A 26,347-nucleotide genomic window follows, 5' to 3' on the forward strand; every position below is an offset into this window, starting at 1 on the left:
TCTTGTAACTTGACAGCTTCAAATGCCAGAGTTTCTGAGCCAACATTTTGGTTGCTAAGCAAGAGCGTTAAGTGAGTTTCACCACATTTTACAAGTTGGCCACACCCACACAGTCACATGTCTGGCAAGCCACTCTCACAATGCAGACCACACCTACAGAAGAGGTTCTAAAAAATTTTTAAACACACACACACACACACACACAATATAGTATTTAGGCTTCTAAATTAAAATTGTAGCTATAAAAGCAACTTATGCTATTGAGATGAAGCAGTCCATTACTCCCATAATATCCATCCTAGTTATAATTTATAGACATTGTAGCATAACTGGAAGGCATCAGGCTGGGTGATACTGATTAACCCTTTTATCAATTCATTACACACGTGTTTAAACTGCAGTGTTTAATTTGAACTTAAAAAAAACATTCTTTTTAGCAGAATCCAAAGTTGGCAGATAGTTAATAAAGCAGATTTCCTGTAAAATTCTAGGAATGGAGACTATCAAGACGTGAATTACGAAGAACAACTATGAAGACCCTAGGGGAGGGAGTTAAATCAATTTTTTAAAACTTCCTATTTAAAGTCAGTGGAGTTCAGTGCTCTTATCAAATTCCAAGCTTTGGTTGACCGATCCACATCCACTTTTCACGATTTTTGGAAATTTAACACACACACACACACACACACACACACACACACACCCACCCACCCACCCACCCTTCAGGAAAATTCGAACACTTGCGTCCTATTTTACTTCTTTCTGAGAGATGCTTATATAATAGGGTAATCCTCCGCTGTCAGTGACTGTTCTGCAGATCTCTACATCAGCAATTGTGGAGTGTTTTAAAGACCCAGCGCAGAATAACTACTCCTTAGTAGCAAAACATCTGCAGGCGGGGCTTATCCGCCGCTTTCGAACGATAGCGCATGCGCCGGTCGTGCACACTACCCAATACGAATGGCGTCCCCTCGGAGCTCTCTCTTGAGTGCCAAAGTGTTAATGAAGTTATTAAAACTACCGTTACGACGTTTTGTTGGCGTCTCAATTGGACGCTTTCTACAAAGATGTTCGCTTAATCCGAGCCATTGCTCTTATAGTAGTGGTGCCCCGTCCGGAAGTCATTTATTATACACCGCAGATCATTTTGCTTTAAGAGCGTCTCTGAGAAAGGTACTTTTTAATTAATTAGCTCTATGTGGAAGGCAAAACTAGCTTTTATCCTTTTACCCACTTCTTTGGTTATAGGGACTTCTCAGGAGACAGAACCTGGAATTAGACTTCTCCGTCGTCAGATCGCCTCAAGATCGCTTGGTGGAAAAAGTTTTGAAGTTTGTCAACTTTGGAGTCACACAAATCGCCCGTTTCACTCACTCGGAATTTTATTATTCTTCCGTCATATTGGTGGAGAGATTCAGATTTAAAAAGGCAAAATGCTACATCTCAGTGGGAACTTATAATATTGTGTGATAATTCTTGTTATTCCTCCCTCCCCCGCAATAACCTTGCAAGTACAGATATGTCTTTCTGAGGCACTGCAAAGGCTCTTTGAATCCCAGTTGTTTAAGTAATACTTCTTACGATTGTTACAAATATTCATTATTATATACTGCAGAATATAGTATTAAGTGAAACATCTCTATTCTGAGTTGCCTTTTAAAATATTTGCAGAAAAAAAGGAATTTAACTCTGTAAGATTTGTAATTTGGATTGTTGGGCAAATGTCAGTGCTGCTTCTGACTTTTTCATAATTATTAGACTTTTGCAAAAATTACTTTTAGCTCTAAGGGGGTCATTCCCACAACTAAATTAAAATGATATCCACCCAAATTTGAGGTAGCAGAAAATGATAATCATCTAACATTCGCTTTGCCCATTCCTATTTTGCCACAGGTATTCCTTGGAAGAGTTAATTCCCATTTGACCTTTCAACTACTCTTCCTGGAATTTGCTTACTATTTGCAAGTTATTTTTAAATACCTTATGGCTTTGTTGCTCTTCTAAAAATGGTAAAATTGCATTCAAAGTCAGTCTAGCAAAAGCTGATAGGCACCACTGTACTCTGCAGTACAGGAATGACAGGCTCTTCCTGTCCCTCCTGCTTCATCTCACAGCTCCTGTTACTTTGCTGTTTAGCCACTGTTGACTTCAGTGATCCTCAATCTTTTGGACACCAGGAACTGGTTGTGTGGAGAGTGGTTTTTCCAGGGACCGGAAAGAGTATGGTTTTATGTGCTGCCTGCATCCTGCAGATGGGACTTTGCTTGTTTGTGCATACCAGTTGCTGGCATGCCAGGCCCTGGACCCGGGGTTGGAACCCCTCATTTATGTCTCTGACCAGAGATTGGGCTAAAGAGAGGCCCCAGATTGGAAATGATCTCCTGCTTCCTAGAGCAGACAGTGTTGAAGGATAGAACTTAGGGACTGGAACAGAGGACATTGTAGTGAGGCCAATAGAAGTTAAATATTTAGTTACAATTTGTTTTTTTTTTTTAGTAAGCATTTTTATTAATTAAAACCTGACTGCTTTAGAAGAATTGGGGCAGCATAATGACTCATTAGTTAAGATGCTAGTCTTAACATCTGTAAAGCCAACAGGTCAGGTTCAAAATTTGAGCACCACGAGATGGCTCAACCCATCTCGTGGTGCTCAAATTACCCCAGTAGTGCCAACCTAACCATTTGAAAGTATGCAAGTGTGAGTAGGTAAATAAGTATCACTTCAGTGGGAAGGTTAATGCATACTGTATTTTCATGATGGACACATGATGATGGAAGCATCTCCCAGACAACAAAGGCTCGCTCAGTTGAGAATAAGAGATGAGCACCATCCCCTTGAGCTGGACATTAGTAGACAGGGCGAACCTTTAAAACCTTAGAAGAATTAAAAATACTAATATGCAACCAATATTAATTCATTTAATACCAAAGTGTGGGAAAGCCCCTATGTTTGCTAATATTGGCTTATACAGTAATGCCATTTAATATAGTGTTTTTTAAACTTGGCAACTTTAAAATGTGGAAGTTTGAGCAACACAAATGTAATGCATCTGTATTTAGAAGTAACTTTGATGAGTTAAATGGATCAACTTCAGTGGTGAAATTCTTTTTTTTAATTACCAATTCTGTGTGTGTGGCTTGGCAGGCGTGGCAGGGGAAGGATACTGAAAAATCTCCATTCCCTCCCCACTCCTAGAGGAAGGATACTGCAAAATCTCTATTCCCACCTTACTCTGGGGCCAGCCAGAGGTGTTATTTGCTGGTTCTCCGAATTACTCAAAATTCCCGCTACTGGTTTTCCAGATTTTGTCAGAACCTGCTGAATTTCACCCCTGGTCTTCCTATGTAACGAAATACATGATTACAATCTTAAAATATTTAATGTTTTTTTAAAAAAAAACCTAGGAGGGGGGGGAAACCCCTTTCCCTCCAACTTACACTTGTTTTGAGGAATACGTTTAATAAGTGACAAATGTGAGATGGGCAATTATACCAAGCAAATATATAAAAAAAACACAACACTCTAGCATCTTTCCCCTCAGCCTTCTCTTATGTTCATATGTTTTGTCTCTTAGTAGTAGAAAATTCTAGAAAAAAGCTTCTGCATATTGACTGATTGACACGGAAAGAACCATTTGTTTGAAAATTAGATCAATTCAGTATGTACTTAATATTTTTACCTGAACAAAATTTTTCCGTTTAGGCTGCATAGTTGTAATACCGGTATTTGGTGTATTTAGTTAAATTGTTGCACATGCTGCTTAGCCTTCTTCACACATTAAAGAGGTGCCTTGTTCTAATGTAGCTTTCACTACTCAAGGATAGAAAGGCAACAGTTGCTTCATTTGGAAACAATGTCAAAGATGTGTAGAAGGTTGTGTTCTGCATGTCAGTAGTTGAAGTAATGGCAGTAGTTGTAAACTGGACTAGAAATGAAATCAAACCAAATAACAGTTATTGTTCAAGAGTTTATTATATATCCATTATTACTCACTGATTATTGAATATAAGATGTGATTGTTACTTTCTTTTTATTAAAAATGATTTGAGCATTATATTACATAATCAAAGTGAATTTATTAAGGATTACAGACTTAGTTTATTAAGGATTTCTCTATCACATTTTTTATTAAAGTTTTTTTATTTTTTATTTTCAAAACAAACACAACACATAACATCTTCCTTTTTTATATACTGTAGAAAGTGTATCAGTTGGTTACAAAAGACTTTCGTCCATCTCTTTCACAGTCATCAAGCATATTCATATTAACTCAAGTATTTTAACTCAGATATTTATATATGTTAACGTCATCAAACCTCCATTTTCATTTGACTATAGTTGTTTAAATGTCCATCATAAAATATACCAAGGTTTAATACATAACCACATACTGGCATTTCATTTACTATTTCTAAAATCCTCCAATGACATTAAATCCTTATATCCTATTCTAGTTAAACATCCATAATATTTAATAACAAAGTTTTCTATTCTTCTTTCCAAATCACTGTTTATAATTTAAATCTCATTTCCTTATATTGTACCCATACATATATATGCGTTATTATCATTATTATCCCTCCTTTATTTGACTATATCCTGCATCATATCATTTCCCCACCTAGTAATCAAAACTTAATTGAGTCGAACTTAATTCTTTTACTATTATTATTATTATACAATTGTATCACAGCGGCCAGTTGTTTCGCCGGATTTGGCATTGGTTACTAGTCGGGCCCCACCCAGGGGCCTAGGATGTCGTAACGTATTTTCGTAATATGCGTGCAGATCCAAGCAGTGCAGCTTTTTGCATTTGACTGATGGTGATTTTGTCAAGTTTTAACTGTTTTAAATGTAATTCCAGTGCTTTTGGAATAGCACCCAGTGTGCCAATTACCACTGGAATTACCACTGCTGGTTTGTGCCATAGTCGTTGAATTTCAATTTTTAAGTCCTGGTATTTTGCAATTTTTTCATGTTCCTTCTCAGCTACCCTGCTATCACCTGGTATTGCAATGTCTATGATTGTGACCTTATTTTTCTCAACCAGTGTGATGTCTGGTGTATTATGCGCCAGTATTTTGTCTGTTTGTATGCGAAAATCCCACAAGATCTTGACCATCTGATTTTCGGTGACTTTTTCAGGCTGATGTTCCCACCAGTTTGTTGCTGTTTTAATATTATAATTTTTGCACAAATTCCAATGGATCATTTGTGCTACTGAATTGTGCCGCAATTTATAATCAGTCTGCACGATTTTTTTACAGCAGCTGAGTATGTGATCAACAGTTTCATCAGCTTCTTTGCAAAGTCTGCATTCATCAGAGGATTTTTCGATTTTGGCCTTAATGGCATTTGTGCGGATAGCTTGTTCTTGCGCAGCCAGGATTAGTGACTCTGTTTCTTTCTTTAATGTACCTGTTGTTAACCATAACCAAGTTTGTTCACTGTCCACTTTATCTTTTATTTATTATTATTATTATTATTATTATTATTATTATTATTATTATTATTATTAACCTTTATATATAATCCAAAAGGGTTTCTAATCTTCCTTTCATGGGTACCATTCAATATTCATATCCAGTTATTACTTATCATAACACTACACATTGTATACATTATTATCATTATCAATTATTTATTTAACTATATCTATTATCACTAAATTTCACTAAGTTTAGCCAGTTTTAAATTATACTCTTCCATCAACCTGTATCTTTCCAGTAACAAAACAGTGTCATATCTTCTGCCACTTGTGGCATCAGTCCTCTAATCATCTCCTTAATCAGCTTTGTATGGACTCTTTTTAGCAACTCTTTGCTTATAAAATCTCTCATGTAATTTTGATGCCCTTCTTCTGTTTCCTTAATCTGCTTATCTTTGATTGTCGGTGGTGTTATCAAAATTATTGCTAATAAGATTTCTCTCTTTAAATCCATAAATTCTTTTATTTTTTCCTCTTCTGTATCTTCCCATCTGAGGTAGATTTCCCCTCCATTTAATTCCTCTTTCAGTATTCCACTCTTTCTGTTTTCAGAAGCAAATAAATCACCATAAATATCAGCATTTTTAATTTCTTTATATTCATTTTCCTCTTCAGTTTTTTGGATTTTAACCACCACTTTTTCCATTTGATGAACATCTTCAACTTCTCCATCATATTTTACTGTTAGATGCACTAAGTAATCCAACTTCTCTATTTTCTCATTTGTATTTAATAATTTCTGTATTTCTGAGAATATCTTTTGCAGATTTAAAACTTCTTTCTGGTGTTGAAATTGTGCCATGATTTCCAATTGACAAACACTGCTATTCTAGCTTAGAAGGTTTTAGCAGAATTAAGTGTCACAATAACATTTCACTTTTCTCTGGTTAAAAATCTACTTCAAAGGAACATCTCTGTGATTTTCTTCTTCTTATTATCATTCTCTATAAACAAGCTGTGAATCCCTGAAGTGCCAAGGCAGGATAATCAGTGAAAAAAATATTTTGTTTCCAATACACAAACATCTAGCTTCCAAGTAGCAGCCTTACAATGTTACCATTTCTTTGTTTCTTTTTATATCTTTTTGTATTTCAAGTTTTTAAAAAAGGTCCAATTCTTAAATGAGTTAGAAAAACACCCACAGTAATGAAAGAGGAGTTTTAGTCTAGAGATTACAGAGAATAGTAAAAAAAAAAAAATAGAAGAAGGAAACTTAATCCGTTCATTTTAAAAGGCTTGCATAAATTCCATCTGTAAAAATAGCATTTAAAAAGTAAGATAACCAACTGTTCAAAACCAGTCCAAATTTAATTCCGCCACTTATTTCTTTTGTTCTCCAATTTAAATTGATTTTAAGTTTTTTTATAGGCAGTCACTTTTAAAACAGTAAAAATTCCTCACCAGCTGAAAACACTTTCTCTTTCCACATCCTTCCGTTTTGGGGCCACCCCTGACTTCATCAGCCATTTGGCTGGATTTTTTGTCACTGGCTTGAAGAACTTATCTTGGATCAATCAGAGACTTTGTGATGTCCCTGTGATCAGCAAGATGTATTCTTCCTGTTCACTGTTTCTATGGGATGGTTTAGGTCCGTTTGGACCATCCAGAGGCAAAAGTGTCAGAGCATTGAGATCACATGTCGTGTCGTTGCGACTTTAGGTCCTCTCTATCACATTTTTTTGTTCACTAATTCTTTCACAATAGTAGGATATTTAATTTAACATAGTTCTGTTGTGTCTGCACCAATATCTAGGATTACAAAGAAAAGTTGCATTTTTGTAAAAAAATAATAATCCTGTTTTAAGTATCAGTGATCATATTTGTAGTTAAAATTATAAATATAAATTTTTTACTTAGGTTTGAATTTTATTCTGCTTCTTTTGTTTCAGAATAGCAGGTGAGGATAATGTATGCTATAGATATGGCCAGTGAATTGATTATATAATGTAAAATTTTAAATTACCTAACCAATTGGCTATTTTGGGATTGCTTTTTTGGTCAGAGAATGAAACACATACCAGCTATTTTTTAAATGATTTCACACAATTATGTTATATTTATAGTTATATTGTTATTACATATCCATAGAAGCAATACTGGCATTATTAAGAATGTGGTTAACAAAAGATAGGTTGGGTAAGTAAAAAACATACAGGATTGTTGCTCCTTTTAAATTGATGATGCACTGAATTAATCCTAATTTTAAAAAAAACAATTCTAGAAAACTGGGTTTTCATATTATGGGCAAATCAGTATAAATTGTTTGGCATAGTGTGGATTATTTTATTTTAGCTTATCCAATAAACCACACTTAAAATAAACCCTTAAATTTTAAGGGAAATACTGGGAAAGGTTATTATTAATTACTATGTAACTATTTTAGCTGTTCCAACATATGCCTGAACATTTCTGTTTTAAATTATATTTGCCATGATCAATATTTGTTTTTTGAGGGGGATGGTGTTTTAGAATCTCTTGCGAGAAAAAGTAACAAAGTCTTGTTACAATTAATCAGAACTGTTTGTCCTCTTATGTTATCTCCTCTGAACATAGAGATAGTGATGTATCTTCCTAAAATATCAGTGTAGCTATTATACACTGTAATCTTAGTGCTAGGGATACTATATGCAGTTCATCATTCTGCAATTCCAATAAATAATAAAATAGGATATTTAGTTATTGAAGGAAATATTTCAATCAACAAAGGATGGTTGGAATCAAATGAAAAAAATGTTGTTTTAATCTGTAGTTTCTTGAATGGACAAGTGAAAGTTTGAGCCAGTGTTGAAATTTTAATAATTGATTGTATGTTGTGGACACTCTGAAGAATAGTAGCTACTGGGGAGTCTTTGCCATTCACTAATGTATGTGCCATGATGGACACGGGAAATCATAGGAAGCCTCTTTACAGGAGCCATACTAGTGAGGTTAATCCACTGCACCTCCACTAAATTTTCAGGTTGTTTGTTCTCTACCACTCTGGTTTATTTAAAGTTTTTTTTTTTTTTTTACAAATTATGTTATTGTAACATCAAACATAACCTTTAAACAAATGGGGGGGGGGAACCTATGAGGGATCCAAGGATGTTCCTGTTAAAAAAAAGTTGATGCTGCTACTTTGCTTATGAGTAGTCCAGCTTGTTATTTATTTTTCATAAATAATCTAAAAAGAAATATAATTAAATTGTACAGCAAACCTGGCCTGGAAATAAACGCTAATGTCACTGGGGAGACCAGGCCCACAGAATGTTTCTTTACATTCAATTTTCTAAACAAATAAATACTTCCTCCTGTGGAAATAAAGCAATAATGAAACCCATATCATAGTAAGATAGACATTTTGTGAACTTTGTATCTCCCTCAGCCGGGGAAGAACAGCGGGAGATGGAAGAGGAGGAGCAGGGGGGCGGAAAGAGAGAAGAGGAGGAAGAGATGGAAGAGGAGGAGGAAGAGCAGAAGGAGGAGAGGCAGTGGAGGAGGAATAATCCTGAGCTTTTTTGGATGTCAGCTTTGAAAAACCTCAACCAGCAAAATTATTGGAATGCTTTGCACAATCCATCTATGTGTACATTATGTTTCAATGAGGAACAGAACTTGAAATTTGTTTAAGGCTTAGGGTTAGGGTAAGATATGTAGCAGTAATTAAGAAAGTCACATTTTCATAAAATTCCTTTATCTTGATTATTACAATGAAAGAGGATTAGATTAAAGCAGGGCTGTCAAACTCAAGGCCCGCAGGCCAGATACGGCTCACAGGTTGCTTAAATCCAGCCCTTGGGGCTAGGTTGGAAATATCAAAGGCCTGCCCTGCAGTGCCTTTGTCGGGCAAAACGGGCCATGTGCGTCCCCCCTGTGGCCCATTTTGGCCATTTGGGAACCTTGGGAGACCGAAAATGGGCCATGCAGGGGCCTCGGGCCACCTGTTACATATGTGAATGTTTCAGTGGATTTTAAAGGAAGGGGCCTCTCTATCTATAAAGCTCTCCAGCTTCTCAGTAACAAAACCTTTTTCCTCTTAATTTTAATAGAGTGCTTTAATACAGATGATTTCATAATTGACTTCACCTGCTCCCTCATATTTTCATATAAATGAATGACATTAACCATTAAACTGCTTATTGAATTCATTATTAGAAACATTAACACAATAACTGCACTTAGACTCATTCCTTGAGTTCATAAAACATAGAATATTTAAAGTGAGAATGTTAATAAAATATCTTTTATAAGTGGTTATTAGTATAAGTTAATGAAAGAATGGGTAAGACATTTTGTATTGTTGCTTCTGCTATATTATCATTCATTGATCTTAATTTTAGTTTTTACAAGGCTTTTTAAATTATTCTTAAAGAATTCTGGTAGGATATGTTCTTTGATATTTTTCTTCCACAGATTATTTTGTCATAAAAAGAAATTAGCTTTCCAGACACAGAAGAACTGTAGTAGTAATATAACTTAAATGAGCTCTTATTTTTCTCAGAGTCAGAAATACTAAAACATGCAGACACACTTAATGATACAAAATCTTGTATTCTACAAATTCACTGGCCACTTACTATATAGTTGCCAAAGTAGTATTCTCAATTGTGAATAGTACTTGAAATATTCTTTAGTAAAACTTCTCAATCATGCAGTCTTTAAATAAATCCTTGCAAATTGCTGCTGAGAATGCAGAGTTTGAATTGCAAGCATAAATATTGTTTACAATCAATAGCATCTATTAATAAATTAAAGGCTAAACTTGTAAGAAAATGTTTCCATTTTTTTAAAAAAACCTATTTTAATTCTAGCCTAAAATATGACCCACACCAGGGACTAGTTTTAGATAATGTATTTTAAAACCACAAAGGAGGATTACTCCATATTTTGGGAGAAAGGGGAACATTTAATTGTGGTTTGTGGAGATGTAGGAGAATTATCCGGGTTTCTTATAATTTGTCTTTTTATCTAATTTCCTTGTTTCCTTATAATTCCAATATATCTGGAGACGGACACATAGTTCAGCTTGGAAAAGGTTGAGCAAACTAGCTAGCTAACTAGCTAGCTAGAGATGTCTCCAAACATTGAATTCCAACATTGAATTCTTATCAACTTTCTACACACAGACATGTCCTGTTCAGTGTTTTCGGATCATTATTTTATGTATTTTCCTGTCTGTGTTTCATATCACAGCTGGCCAGTGATGGGAAGTACATATTACAATGACACCAGGGCATGGAACCAGTGTTGTTAGACTTTAGGAAAAAGGAAGTCAGACATTAACCTACTCTTTTTGTGTAATCTTTTCTCTAAATCTCTCCTTAATAGCTTGTTCCTTCCATCCTTTCTTCTCCTATTTTCCCCTTTCATGTCTTCCCTGAAGTCAGCTCTCAGTTTGTTTACAGAGAGGACCTAAAACAATATGAAATATCCACAAAGCTGGATCATAGCAAATGGTACATAAGAATACCATAGTTGATAATAACAAGAGGTTTAGAAAATTAGCAGCATCCTATTTCCTAATCTATAGGGACACGGTGGTTCAGTGGCTAAGATGCTGAGTTTGTCAATCAGAAAGGTCAGCAGTTTGAATCCCTAGCACCGCGTAATGGAGTGAGCTCCCATTACATGTCTAAGTTTCTGCCAACCTAGCAGTTCAAAACCACATAAAAATGCAAGTAAAAAAATAGGGACCACCTTTGGTGGGAAGTTAATAGCATTCTGTGACTAAATAGTCATGCTGGCCACATGACTTCAGACCACGCTGGCTCTTCAGCTTAGAAACAGAGATGAGCACCGTCCCCTAGAATCAGGAAAGACTAGCATGTATGTGCAAGGGGAACTTTTACCTTTACCTATTTCCCAATCTGCCATAGGCCATCAAACCATGCAAACAGAACAGTTTTGGTATCATGTCCTACATAAAACCTCTGAAATAGGTTCCAAAAATCAAGCTCGCTAAATGTGTCTAGAGTTGTGAAGCCACTACTTTCTTGATCTTTCTTACCACGCAATGGAATATTTGTGATTCACCTATAATTAAGCAAGATCTCTGGATCAAGAGAAGGACCTTTTCAAGAGTGGTTTTACAACTTCCTCTTTGAAGCAGGTAGGGACATATCCTGCATTTTAATAATCCTAAATTACTTCTCAAGAATGGACCTGTTCCAATCTGGCTGATTTAGTCATCCAAGAAGCACAGTAATCAAGCAATCAGTGACAATGTCCTTCAAACTAGACAGAAAAATTGAGCCACTGCTTATTGAGCAATCTCAATATGGGTATTGAAATTTTGACTTGAGAAAGAGAGATTGTTGTACAATTAGAACACTCAAGTTTTCTCTACATTGTCACAGTTATACAAATGCAGTTACAAATAGTATACTCCGAACTGAGAGATGATTAAATGGAAATTCTGATTAGTGAGATGAAATTCCTACAGATTTACCTATGGATATCATTCTTGTTTACCTACAAGATCCAATCAATTGCATCATAAAGTAGCACAATGGACACAGCTAGGAAGATTATCCTTTTAGTTTGTCTTCACAATATCTCAGCACTTTCACCCAGGATTAAATTATGGATAATAGACATTTTATCAACCAATGGTATAAATTATTTCTTGATTTGATTCCAGCATCTTCTGAAATAAACTACGTCCTTTTTTCATCTTGTGCAATTTTGTGTATCATTTAAAGATAAAATATTAAACAATTTTTAAGCTTCATGTCACTAAGTATCTATTTAAATTTGAATGAAGAATTCCGAAATCTAAAACATTATAGTTAATCTATTGTTGGCATTAAAATACTCTGATAGGATTGGTAACCAAATCTTCCATTCAGTTAATTCTAGTTTAAGTTGGTTTTGAGCTGGGTTAAGTCCATCAAATCAATTGGAATTAGTAAACCCATTATTGCATTAAAGCAACGTTCCACCCTATGGTTTTAGATTCTGACTGCCTTATATTGGCTGAAGATGATGGTAATAGTAGTCCAGCAGAGTTGGGGAGCTTCTGTTTAGGAAAGCATGGAATAAATTACACTAATGCCTGTATTAGAACAATATTTGCCCTATTGTTGTAATATCACCCTGTAATCTTTTCCAATTTTCATCCTTCCCTTACTTTCCATTGCAGATTATTGACAATGAAATCAATCCATTTGTGGACAAATGGGAAGAAGAGGGACAATTTCCAGCACACCAAGTTTTTAAAACACTTGGGAACTCTGGATTTCTTGGAATAGACAAGCCAACCGGTGAGAAAGGAACATACTTTAATAATTGCCTGTAATTTAGAAAGCATGTTTAATATTTGGCTGAAGCATTTAGAGTCTGGTCTTTCTAAGTGCATTCTAATTATAACATTGAATGGACTGGAATACAAAATCCAGCAAATACAATTTTTCTTAAATCTAAAGCAGGTTTTATGTGGAACATGTTTTGAATATGGTACTAGAACTTGTTTTTTACTTGAGCGGTCAAACTGTATAAACTTCATACTTCATAAACTTCTTTAATAAATAATTCTACTTGCTGCTTTAATTAAGTGATTTAAATGCATTTGTTTTTAACTTAACTGTTCAATGTTCTATGTTATAAAAGTATGATTTTAAAGTGATTAAGGACTATTTGTTATGAACCTTTGCAAAGTATACAAGAAATAAAAGTCCTAAAGATATACAAACTGAAAAGTCTTACAACCTGAAAATTGTACCAGCATATTATTAAACTGACTGTTGCAAGTGACTGGTGTCCATTATGTGGCTTTACTATCTCATTTGCATAATAGTATTTGCAGCCGAAGAGCATATTGAATCATCATTGGGCTGTTTTGGAGAGGCTTCTGTCTCATCAAGTAATTTCTGCAAATATTAAAGTATTCTAAGTTCCAAGTACAGCACTGTCTTTCACTTAGGGATGGATACAACTGGATGTACTACAAAAGAATGATGTGGTTAATAATGCACAGGTTTAGTTGAATATGTCCAACAATGTTAATGGTTTTATTGTTGAGCAGATCTTGAAGCAATAGAGGGTGTGTTATCACCATGAAATTGTTCTTTTTCTACTTAAAACCAGCTAACCGTGGAAGCCAGCTTTCTTAAGCATTTGGTTTCCTTAATAGAAGCTTTGAATGTGTGGTAGAACAGTTTTTATGTACAGTTGGGTTATTGATGATTAAGTTTAATTATATTACATACTCACTTTTTGTTGGTCAAATATTCTGCTTTGGATTGCTGCTGTCTTAAGTAGGAATCAAACTAAAATTCCGAAAAAAGCTAATTTTGAAGATTTTGAATGCCATAGCTGCTGAAAGATAATTCTAGTCACTTAGAAATTATGGGATTCACTGAGAATTGTGATCAAACAAGACATTGAAGCAGTCTTCAAATTTTATTGATTTATATATGCTTATAGTCAATTTTAAGAAACACAGTGGCTCACTGGCTAAGACGCTGAGCTTGTTGATCGAAAAGTCTGCAATTCGAATCCCTAGCGCCACGTAACAGAGTGAGCTCCCAGCTTCTGCCAACCTAGCAGTTCGAAAGCATGTAAAAATGCAAGTAGAAAAGATAGGAACCACCTTTGATGGGAAGGTAATAGTGCTCTGTGCACCTTCAGCATTTAGTCATAGCGGCCACATGACCACGGAGACGTCTTCGGACAGCGCTGGCTCTTCGGCTTTGAAACAGAGAGGAGCACCGCCCCACTCCTTTTAAAATCTCTTCTCATGGACTGTTTACAGTATTAAAAATGCTTTACTTTAGACTTTTTCATAAATATTCTTTTTTCTTATACCTAATGCTGCATTAATGCAGCATCTTTGAAAAGCAAATAGGGGTTAATTGCATACTTCAAATTTTGCTTTGAGTAGTCAAAAATGAGAATTTTTATGAATGCATGTTATTAAATTATAGAACAAAATGGAACAAAAGCTTAGTAATAATGTATTTTTGTCTCTTCTGCCATTTTGGAAGGAAAGTGCTCAAGTTTTATGTAACTTATTTTGAAGCTATTCCAGATCTTATTGAGTTGCCATTATAGTATAGCATTTATTTTCAAGTATAGTGGAATATGTCAACATTTTATTCTTATATTCAGGTTCTGCAGCACTTAATGGACATCAATTAACCTTTAAAAAAAAGCTAGAAGGGTCAAAAATAACTAGGAACTCTTAGATCAAGCCCTTGAAAATGAACCATGACCAAGAAAACAAAATTCACATTAAGCTTCATTAATTATATTCAGTATATGTATCTGTTAATATAAGGGATTAGAATATAGAAACTTGGAAACTAAATACAAATACTGTATTTTTTGGAGTATAAGACACACCTTTCCCCCCCAAAAAAGAGGCTGAAAATTTTGGGGTGTCTTATATACTGAATGTAGTCCCATCCCATCCCACCAGAGGCCAAAAATGTGAGGCATGGAGGCAGCGAGAGTCTGTGGCAATCCCTGCAGCCTGGAACATCTGATTGGAGGTATTCCAGCAGTGCAATCCACCCACCAATCAGCTGTCCTGAATCAGGCTGTAGTAAGTGCTGAAGCTGACCTAGCTGGTTAGAGTTTGCAGAAGCAATCACATTCAGAAAGCACAGTAACTGGTTCAGCAGGATTCAAAATAATAATAATATACAATACAATACCAAAAGCAGGTTTTCTAAGATAGCAGTAAATACAAGCAAAACACAAGCAGTTTCACTTTCAGTTCTCTGCTAAGCCAGACTCCTTCCTGTCTCCTCCTTGCTCACAGCAAATTTCAAAGTCCAAATAGCCCTAATTGCTGACTTAGTTGCTATGCCTATTCATTGGCTGACTTTGTTACCATGTGTCAGCTGAATACCATGGATGCTGGTAGGCAGAGGCAGAATTTTCTCCCAAAAATTAAGGTGTGCCTTATACTTGGAGTATCTTATATTCTGAAAAATACAGAGTATTTTTATGACTGACTACATTGTGCTCAAAATTTGCCTGGTTAATGGGGCAGTTCAATGGGTTTACCTCATTTTACAACACTTTTGCCATAGTTGTTAAATGAATATCTGCAGTTGTTAAGTGAATCATGTGTTTGTTAAGCAAATCTGGCTCCCCCACCATTGACTCTGCTTGTTGGAAGCCAGCTGTGATTGAATGATCTTGGGTTAATGCAGATGACTATGGGGATCCTGCAGTGTTCCTAAGTGTGAACACTTGTCATAAGACATCCCGCCCCCCCCCCCCCCCCGAGATGTTGTCCTTTTGAACAGTCACTAACAAGCTGCTTTAATTTTTGAACTTTGGTTGTCTACTCTAGCCCCATTCAATAATGACCAATTCTGTGATGAATAACATATACTTGTGGTTACTTAATAAGGTAACTGTACAGAACTAATCTTGGGATTCATGTTTTTCTTTCCAAATGTAGAATCAGATATATGCATCCCTTTAATTTGAGGAAACAGAATATAAATCTTCCGAATGATTGTTAGATCAAAGATAATTTTTATTAAAACAGGCTGTAGAGAAGGACATAAAAATTTCCATGAACCACTACCGTGTTTCCCCGAAAATAAGACAGGGTCTTATTTTCTTTTGACCCCCAAAATAAGCACTTGGAAATAAGCACTTTATTTTCGGGGAGATCTTATTATTTTGGGGGTGCAGGAGACGGTGAGCCTGGTCACCTCATGGCTGTTGCTGTGTTGCAATATTTTTTTGGGGGGGAGGGCTTATTTTAGCATGTGTGCTCAAAAGCCCAATTGGGCTTATTATCCTTATTATCTTATTTTCAGGGAAACAGAGTATCTTCGCATAAGGGCAGTTTTGTAAAATGCTTTTCTGCACCATGTGCAGTGCATTGTTTGGGTTGAACCAATCTTCATTAATTGCTCATTATTTACCTCTTTTGCTTTTATTATTCAGAGATAGATACATGGTAACAAATATATGCAACATCTTGTAAAGGCAGTCCTCAACTTACAATAGTTCATTTAGTGACTGTTCAGTTACACCGGCATTGAAAAAAGGGACTTATGACCCTTTTTCTAAGTTACAATCTTTGCAACATTCCCATAATTATGTAATAAAAATTAAGATGCTTGGCAACTGGTTCATATTTATGAATGTTGCTATGTCCCAAGCTCTGTGACCTTCTGACAATCAAAGTCAATGGGGAAGCCAGAATCACTTAACAACAGAGTTACTAACTTATTAACTGCAGTGATTCATTTATAAACTGAGGCAAGAAAAAGGGGCAAAACTCACTTAACAAACATCTCACTTAACAACAGAAATTTTGGGCTCAGTTATAATTGTAAGTTGAGATCAATTTATATTGTTGAATTTTTTTTTTGAATGAGTTTCATTCTTTGAAACGCCTTTGTACAGGGGTATCAAGGCCTGCAGACCGGATTCATCCCATGGGGTGCTTAAATCTGACCTGTGGTGCCTGCTTGGAAATAGCAAAGGACTGGTCCACAGTGCCCATGGCAGCCAAAATGGGGCATGGGGGTGGGCTGCACGTGGCAAAGAGGCTGGCAAAGTCTCCCTTCTGTGCCCCATTTTTGCGTGCAAAGTGCTTCAGAAGGCAATCCAGGCCAAAAAGGAGCCATGTAGGGGCTGCACACGGTCCCCCATGTCCCTTTTTGGCCGGCAGGGTGCTGCAGGAAGCCATCCATCCCATCTTCTCCTCCTCCCATCTGGCCCATAGAGGACAACTATAATGCTGATCCAGCCATCCCAACAAATCCAGTTTGACAACCCTGCCTTTGTGGGAATACTTAGTGTAATTTGTACTCAATGTAGTTAATGTTAAATTTGGGTTTATCATAAAATCCTTTAGGATTTAGCATCTTACTTAAAAATCCATTACCTTTCTCTCACATTCTCACCTTCAAAACCTGTCCTATTATTTCTTGTTAGGAAAAGAAAAGTGGGAAAGATAGTATTTTCAAAGAAATTTGAAAATTACCAGATGCCCAGGAGTTTAATTCTCAGTTCAAAATCCTTTCCTTTTTATTTTTTATTTCATGGTACTTAGAATATATTTTACTGGTAAGGATTAAAAATAAACTTTAGAATGCTGACGCACTATGAACCAAATAACTTGGAATACACACTTTTAAAATATTTTTTCTTGAATTTGTCAGAAATGATATATAAAGGGTTGGGTTGAGTTGGGTTTGATGTGGTGTGGTTTTACCCAAAAATTTGACCCAAACTATGTAATACTGAAATACAAGCTTTAGTTCATTTCCTGGATTCAGTAGTGTGTTTGGATATTGTTTTGTTTTACGACCAGAGTTTTATTATTCTGTGTAAATTGGCAGAACAAGTTTTTACTAAGGAAAAGCCAAGTGAAGCAATTTGCAGATATCATTGTCTATTGCCTATAGCCAGGTTTTTCCTCTGGTTTCAGTACCAGAAGTCAATAAGAAGTCATAAGTTAATTTTAGAACCATGGTTCACCGATTTGAATACACAGACAATCTTCACAAGACACTGAATTTCAATTGTAGGCAACATTGAGCATAAAGTGCAGGCATGCGATGTATCTGCAGAACTTAATGTGTTCTTTAGGAATTTTCCATTTGTTCAGCTGGACAAGTCCTGATTCGGCCAGCTGTTGAATTCAGATGTTTATTATGGTTTAGTTCTGTAGCCTTATTTACTTAACCTCTTGGAAGAAGAAAATTACATTCTGCTGTATCATTTATTTTATTATTATTATTTCCCTATCTCCTCCTCTTTGTTTTTTCTTCTTCTTCTGAACTGCTATTTTTTATTCTGCTTCTTCAAGGTTTTTGGGGGGAGTAAAATGTTGTACATCAAGTTTTTAACATTTTTATTTATTCATGAGGGTGTAATTGTCTGTGGACTTTGATATATGATAGACAGTTTTCAGGGAAGCACTTGTGCATGGAAAGCAGCTTGAGAGTCAACTGTAATCCATTAGAAATGGGTCTTTCCAAAGGAGTATTATTAACTTGTCAATCAAGATAACTTTGTTTTAAACACTTTATATTTTTTAAAATATGATTTTCCAATTTTCCACCAATTTAAAAAGTTTGAAAGTTCACCCCTCCACAGACATTTAAAACTTTCACAGGTATTTAAAAGTGCTTTGGACATTCACTAACCAACCAACCATTAAATAAATGTAAGTTTGTGTTTCTGAGCAAAAATATGGATGGACCTGGAATATTTGAACAATTACTATAAGAGGAGAGGGGAATATATAAAATAATTAATGTTTTTCTAAGGCAACCTACATTACTGTAAAATGTCTCTAAGTGCTGTTAGGCCAGTCTTTCATATTTTAATTTTATATGCTACCTTTTTGCTATGTGCTTTATACAAGTACCTAGTACAATCCTTCTTTTCAATTTATGTTCAAAAGTATTTTTTAATAAAATTTATTGCTTTTCTAATTTAAGTTTTAATATACCAAGTACCTGTAATATTTTCTAATTATTAAGTTAAGTATATTTAATATAAATTAATATTTCAAAAGACTTTAGTAAATTTCTAAAAGTATAATGTTGATACAACTTTTCATAGAATTCGTGTGTCTTAAAATGATTCCGCACATACCATATCTTCTCCTTCAGTATAATTCATTCTGCAGTATAAAACCTTTCTACATTCTAGGTAGCCTGAAACAAATGTTTGAATTAAATAATGCTTGTCAACAACTTTTTCATTATGTGCATTTGCTTTTCCACATAACCACAACATTCACTAGATATTTCATTCAACAACGAACAAGCTTCTTAAAGTTGTGAAAACTACATTTGTCTTTTCAGCCAGATTCTGTCCACCCCTTCCTTCATTTGAGTCAAACAGATGCTCAAAAAAGTTTTTCTTCAGCTTTGAGAAAAGGTGAAAATTGCATTGTGCCCAGTTTTTATTATATGGCATATGGAATAAAATGATGAGATCTGACTTTGTAATTGCCATTTGGGTAGCCTGAAAAGTGTGAGACCAGGTTTTAGCACATTACAACATTTTTCTTTCTTTCTTGGGCTTCCTTTCTTCTACGTAATAATTGTTCCAAAGTTTTGAATATTTTAATTTAGCTCTTTGAGTTGATATCAGTACCAGATTCAGGGAAATCCATATGAATAGCATAACTTCTGATTCCAAAAACTGGAACTTCCTTTGAGTGATCTGATTGTCCTTAATTTATCACCCTTCATACGTGAAACTTAACAGTTGCTGTCATAGTTTGTTCATTTCTTGATTACTTAAATGAACTTTTCCTGGTTTACCATCTTTATCTTTGTCAGCCCAACCGTGCACAGTAGTCATGTCATCACAATCATAACCATAAGCAATCTGTATTCAGGGTGAATGTGAGGAATTTTAGTTGGAGGAACTTTTTTTACAAGCAAAATTCAGCCACTATATATTGCTTAGAGTGCTGGATGCACTCTGTTCCATTCCATGAATAACAATACAATCTTTTTTCCCAGTAACTTCCTATCAGCTGAAATGAAAGAACAGATGTTCAAAAACTGTGTCATAGTTTCTAACATATCAGAACTGCAATCTGTTGATGACATGAGATTGAAAATATTATTTAATATTCAGTCCACAAATGGACATACACACACACACACACACACACACACACACACACAAAAATACATAAGCACAAACACATACTTAAAATTTTATATATATTTAAAATAGGTATTAATAAGCTTAGTTATATGAGCATTCATTAAGATATTCCTTGACTTACAACCAGTCACAGCCACTGTTTGAAGTACCCCTGAGGTACTTATGACCCCGTTCTGACAGATGCCCTTCCTCACAATCACATAACTGCATTTTGAACCCTTGGCAATCAGCCCAGATTTATGGCTGTTTTCAGCATCCTGTTGCCACTATGATGTTTTTGCCAAAACCTGGCATTTACTTTTGGTTTTCAGCAAAAATGCTCCAGAGAGAACCTACTATTAGTGACCGTGGGGTTTACTTAGCACTGCACTCACTTAATAATCATAGCTTTCTTTTAACAACCACTGCAAAAAATTTAAAATCAAGTCAGTCGTGTGATGATCTGCTTTATGACAAATCATGAGTGATTGTGGTCATTAGTTCAAGTCTACTTGTTCATATAAAGGGGGTGGAGAGAGGGGGGAGGGAGGGAGAGCAGGAGGGAGAAATGATTGTTCTTAAACTTTGATATTTCTGCTATTTTAATTCTTTTATTGCACAGCCCTTTTGGAAATGTAACCTATAACGAAAAGCGGATTATAGATTCTTCTGCAATAAACATGTTTCAGTGAACTTCTTATATTCGGGCTTGCCTTTTCTCTTTCCTCAAATTTTACATTTATCTCTAAACTTTTTAATAAAACTCAGGGAGATTTGTTTGACTCAGCATCCACTGTTCCCAACAAAACAAAGTCAGCATATACACATTGTTCTTTTCCTTTCTTTCAAAAAACAGCCCTTTTTCCCCTTATTGCCAGGAATTTTGTGTAACCTAGGGAAGCCAAGAGAAAGACAGATGAACTCTGTAGTTTCCTTCAGATGTTGTCTTTGTAAGTATATGTTTGTTTTTCTGGGACTATGATGTCAAGAAATGAGTTTATCAAGCACTCTTAAAAATAATATTTTTTTAATGATCAAAAAGACCATGCCAAACTATAGTGGAGTTTAGAAGAAACACATTTAGTTAGTGTAAGGAACAAAAGTATTAGACTGCCCTTCCTAACTTCCTCCTTCCATAAAAAGTGAACCCAATGTTATTTCCTCCTATTAGTTTTGTACATTGAATTCATTCCTGCTAGAATCCATTTACTAAATTAAAGATATTTATTTTGCAATTGTTTTTATTTTTATTCTGTTTTGTAAGATTATTTATTTTGTCCATTTTTGTCCACCTCTACACACAAACACACACACGCACATGCACACACACACACACACACACAGAGTTTCTATTTTGTTTTGTATGCGCTGTGTGTGTGTTTGTGTGTGTCTATGTGTGTCTGTGCGTGTGTGTGTGTGATCTCATGTCTGTCCTGCAGTAGGCAATAAAATTTGTTTTATCTAAAGTTATGCAAACAAAATTAATTAGTTTATAAACAAGGACATGATGGCTTACTTTGTGATAGCTTCTGTTTGCAATTTATGTTTTCTTTTTTAATTTTCTTTATTCATCAGTATTTCAAGACTGCTTGATTCCTCAGCAGTTACAAATAAATATGCAAGGAGGCAATATGTATAAAAAGAAGAATACAGCTGACCAGAATCTAGAACAAAACAAAACTAACTAAAAGGGCTACATGATTACCTAAATAGCTAGGTTTTGATAATTTTCAGAATGTTGTAAGAAGCTGCATGAATCTCCAGGGAGATATCTTTTCAGAGATTAAGAGCTGCAACTGAGTAAGTCTTCTGAGTCATTCACTGTATCATTGTTTTAAAGCAGAGATGGGGAATGATGGCCCCTTTATGACTTGTGGTCTTCAACTCCCAGAATTGGCTGGCTCAGGAAGGGCCATTGTTCCCCGCCCTGGTTTGAAGGATCCAGAAGGCTCAGAAGGATCCTAGATATAGTCTGATACCCCTAGCCACAGGTAGCAATAGCAATAGCTCTTAGACTTATATACCGCTTCACAGTGCTACACAGCCTCCAACAATCTGGGTCCTCATTTTACTTATTTCAGAAGGATGGAAGGCTTAGTCATCTTGAGCCTATGAGAATCGAAGTAGCCTCCAGGACTGCATTCTAACCACTAAGCCATCACTTGTATTTTTGTCTGTGTCACACAGGGAAGCTTCAGTTGGATAATATCATTCTTTGATACAATTCTAAAAGAGCAACTAACACTTTCCCCTCCCCCCTTCCCCATTCTTGTGATGTGATCACCTTTGAGGAATTGTTAACCCTTTTGCCGCTTTGATCCTACATTGATTTTTGTCACTGTGAAGTTAACATTGAGTTTTCTTATTTTTGCTCTCACAATCATTTTTTGTGATAGAGATTCCTGTATGCTGCCCTTTTTTGCCTAACTCTAATCTAAATGCTTTTAACTGCAGTTATCTCAAAAATTGCTTTGAAGTTCTCAATAGGAAAAATCTGCCATTGCAACCTTCAATTCAATTCAGAATAGAGCTGGAAGCTATAATACCAATGATACATGGGCCATTCCAATTATTCATTCCTTCATTTATTAAGCAAGCATAATAAATCATTTGCTGGAAGTTATTGATTCTCCACATTTAGTGGTAGACACAATGTCTTGTTTTCAGTCTTCAAGCATCAGTTTGATTCATTTATTCATATATATATATATATATATATATATATATATATATATATATATATATATATATATATATATATATATATATATATATATATATATATATATATATATATATACACACACACACACACACACACACACACCCTCTGCCATATCAATGACTACTTTTTGGAGTAGTCTGGATTTACTCTCCTACAGTATGTGATGAAATACTTCTGTTTTCATTAACCTAGGGCAGAAATTTAGGTAACTGAACAACCTGAAATAAAAATAACTTATGCTGTATATATAATGGATTAGAATAATATGTTCTTGAGTTTTTTGTTAATAAAGTTGTTAACTACTGTAAAATGATTGCAGCGGGAGAGATTCTGCAACTCTTGTTATTGCTCTGGGACTGTCAATCAAGCTCCTTAAGCAGATAGAATGATAGCCTCCTAGTCCAGTCAAAGCTAACCTCTCTGCGTCCTCCAAGGACAGAAATTATAGCGAGGTGGTTGCCTTAGATAATAGGGTATAGGAAGTAGCGGCAGCACACCTAGCTATTCTCTTGTGCCTTCTAAATTTTCTCCTTAAATATTCTTTAGACGCTATCCAGCACCTCCCAAACTAATTTATTAGAAGAATCAGAGGATTTCATCCTCTCATCAGTGTTGAAGTAAGAATACTACCCAGGTCACCTTTAGGCATTGGTCTGATTAAGAAACATGATTGACTTCAAGTGGTGTCCTTAGTTGGCAAAATGTCTTCAGCATGCCTTGATCTTTCTCTGAAAGACCTATTGTGCTACCATTTTAATTCCATAGGTGATAGCAGTAATTCATCATGGTAATTCATTAAAATGGACTTGTTACGTTAAGCAGAGAAGTTGAATGTGTTTCTAGAATTCATAACTTTAAATCAGTTTGTAATGATAATGTGTTTTTGTTTTTTTTTAGAATATGGCGGCCTAAATTTGGATTTCTCCTATGTTATAGCAATGGCAGAAGAATTTGGAGCGATTCGCTGTGGGGCTATTCCCTTGGCTATTGGGGTACAGACCAGTATGGCTACACCAGCTCTTACAAGGTAAATTTGTGGTGGAAAATGGAAAACATTTTTTCCATTGAGCCACAGAAATAGAGGGTTTTAGTGAGGGTTTTTTTTAGGTAATACTGGAATTTGGAACTCTTTTCTAATTCTACTATTTTGGAAAAGACTACAGAAGTGAAACAGTTTGAAATCTAGCTCTGTGCAATAGATATTTAAAAAAAAGTCTACAGAGAAATTTCGTTATCCCACATTTGATCATTTGCCAGTCTAGGTCCAGCAGCAAAGAGACAAGGTTTCAGTTTGGAAATCAAGGCTTAAAGTATCTGAATAAATAAACAGTTGTTGACAGTGGTGGGTGTTGAGCACTCTGCTCCTGGTTATATAGATAGAACCATCCCTTGTGCTGCTCATTTGGAAGGGCAAGTCTCATTTCTTGTGAAGACTTTTGCAAAGCATCTTTCTCCTCCTGATGTCTTCGCATCATGGGGGTGGTGGTGGCAGCGCAGCGGCGGCACCCTGGCTCTACAGGGAGAGCTGGGCTAGGGCATGGTGAGGCTTGGAGGCACACGAGCTGGGGGAGGAACAGGCACTCCCGCAACCTCCCTTTCCTGCCGGGCAGGATATTACTGGGTCGGTGAGTGGCATTCTGCCTGGATGGAAAGGGGGGTTGTCAGGCAGTTGCTCGTGAGAGCAGCCTCCTGGCAAGCGCCCACTCCAACTGGGCACAGCGCCACTCACCAACCTAGGGGTATCTTGTAAGCAGCAAACAATGTGAGCCCCTTTGCCCCGGCTCCTGCATCTTGGCGCCTTCGGGATATCGCTAGGTTGGTGAGTGTCGCTCTGCCTGGCTGGGGTGGGTGGGTGTCCAGGGGGCTTATTATCGGGGGAGGGCATATATTTTTGCCCACAGGTAAAATATGGCATGGGCTTATTATCAGGACATATCGTAGTTTCGGGGAAACACTGTACTTTTCTACTTTTCTACCTTGGAATGAAGACATAGTTCAGTGAAAGAACAGATGTTTTGCATTCAAAAGCTCTCAGATTCCTTCTTTAGCATTTCCAGGTAGGATACTCAAAAATTCATGTAGCTGACATTGCTTCATTGCAGAGGTTAATGAGCTTCTAACAGATTTGAAACTTTTTTGTATTATGCTTTGGTTTGCTTGGTAAAAGTGAAAATTTATAAACCAGTCCATTTCTGGGCTGTTCTAAATTTAGTTTCTTTGCTCTATAATATTTTTGCATGGAAGTGTAGCTATGGGCCATTTTTTTCTCGTTTTTTACTTGTACATATGGTTTTATGTTTTATTTAAGTTTGGCTTAAGATGGGTGGTCATAACTTTAAATTCTGTGGGTGTGGGTGTGATTGTGGGTGTTTGTGGGAGTTTGTGGGTGTGTGTTTCCTAGAATGCGTTTAACCCAGAGCTATATTATGAAAGTTGTTTTGTCTTCTTCACTTCCATTATGATTTGAATGAATATTATCATGTATGAGTTTATCTGGAGAATTGAGGACAATTTTTTGGTGCCTTTGCTCACCATAAAGACTTTTTTGGATAAATCTTTGAAGTAAAATTTTCCCCATATCTTTAAATATGCATAATGGAGTTCTCTATTTAATTGCTTCTGAGAGATCTCTAATCAATTTATGGCATTGTGCAGATTAAAATTATAGCTTTATATAATACAACTGTAGCAAGTGATCCAGATAACAATCTTATTATGTTTAATTTTTCTCTGCAATTTAACATTAATCAGTAAACAACAATCAGTCTGGTTGCAATCTGTCATTCAGCAACCATTCAGTTACAATAGTATTGAACAAGAGGAACTTAAAACCAGTCTGTATTGCTTACAGATGTCGCAGTATCCCCACAGTCATGTGATAGAGATCCAGGTGTTTGGGTCCCTGACTCGTAATTACATCATAGCCACAGTCATGTGATCACCATTGGGGACCTTTCCTGCCAGATTCCCATAAACAAAGGCAGTGTGAAAGCTAGAAGGAAAAGTCATTACAGTTATGGAAAATCATTACAGTTACAGGAACTGAGCATGGCTAGTCTAGTGAATACAAGGAGCAGGGGGGACATGATAGCAGTCTTGCAATATTTGAGGGGCTGCCCCAGAGAGGAGGGGGTCAAGCTATTTTCCAAAGCACCCGAAGGCCAGACAAGGAATAATGGATGGAAACTGATCAAGGAGAGATTCAACCTAGAATTAAGGAGAAATTTACTGATAGAACAATCAACCAATGGAACAGCTTGTCTTCAGAAGTTGTGGGTGTTTCATCACTGGAAGCTTTCAAGAAGAGACTGGGCTGCCATCTATCTTAAATGGTGTAGAGGGGTTGGACTAGATCCGGGATGGTGAGCCTATGGCACGTGTGCCACAGGTAGCACGCGGAGCCATTTGTGATTCCAGTTTGCTCGTATGGTCAGTTTAAGTCCTCCGGAGGCTTCAGGGACCTTCAGGAGGCTTCTCTGAAGGCTCCGGAGGACTAAAAACTACACTATGAGCAAACCATTTGCTCGTGGGGTAGTTAATCCTCTGGAGCCTTCAGGGAAGC

The 26,347-nt window shown here is 36.0% G+C and overlaps 1 protein-coding gene across 2 annotated transcripts in view; it reads left to right on the top strand.

Annotated features, from left to right (window-relative positions):
• Positions 1 to 926: 926 nt before the first annotated feature.
• LOC106544897 (putative acyl-CoA dehydrogenase 6) overlaps positions 927 to 26,347 on the top strand; it is a 52,367-nt gene continuing 26,946 nt past the window's right edge. For both annotated transcript variants that reach the window (XM_014061300.2, XM_087712710.1), the window contains exons 1-3: positions 927 to 1,173; positions 12,610 to 12,730; positions 23,683 to 23,812. In XM_014061300.2, the coding sequence (XP_013916775.2) occupies positions 961 to 1,173; positions 12,610 to 12,730; positions 23,683 to 23,812 (464 nt within the window). In that variant the 5' untranslated portion in view covers positions 927 to 960. The remainder of the gene's footprint in view (positions 1,174 to 12,609; positions 12,731 to 23,682; positions 23,813 to 26,347) is intronic.

This window comes from Thamnophis sirtalis, unplaced genomic scaffold, assembly GCF_051295495.1.
Source record: "Thamnophis sirtalis isolate CommonGarterSnake01/CBP01778 unplaced genomic scaffold, rThaSir2_p1.2 scaffold_4, whole genome shotgun sequence".
In the NCBI taxonomy this organism is placed as follows: domain Eukaryota; kingdom Metazoa; phylum Chordata; class Lepidosauria; order Squamata; family Natricidae; genus Thamnophis; species Thamnophis sirtalis.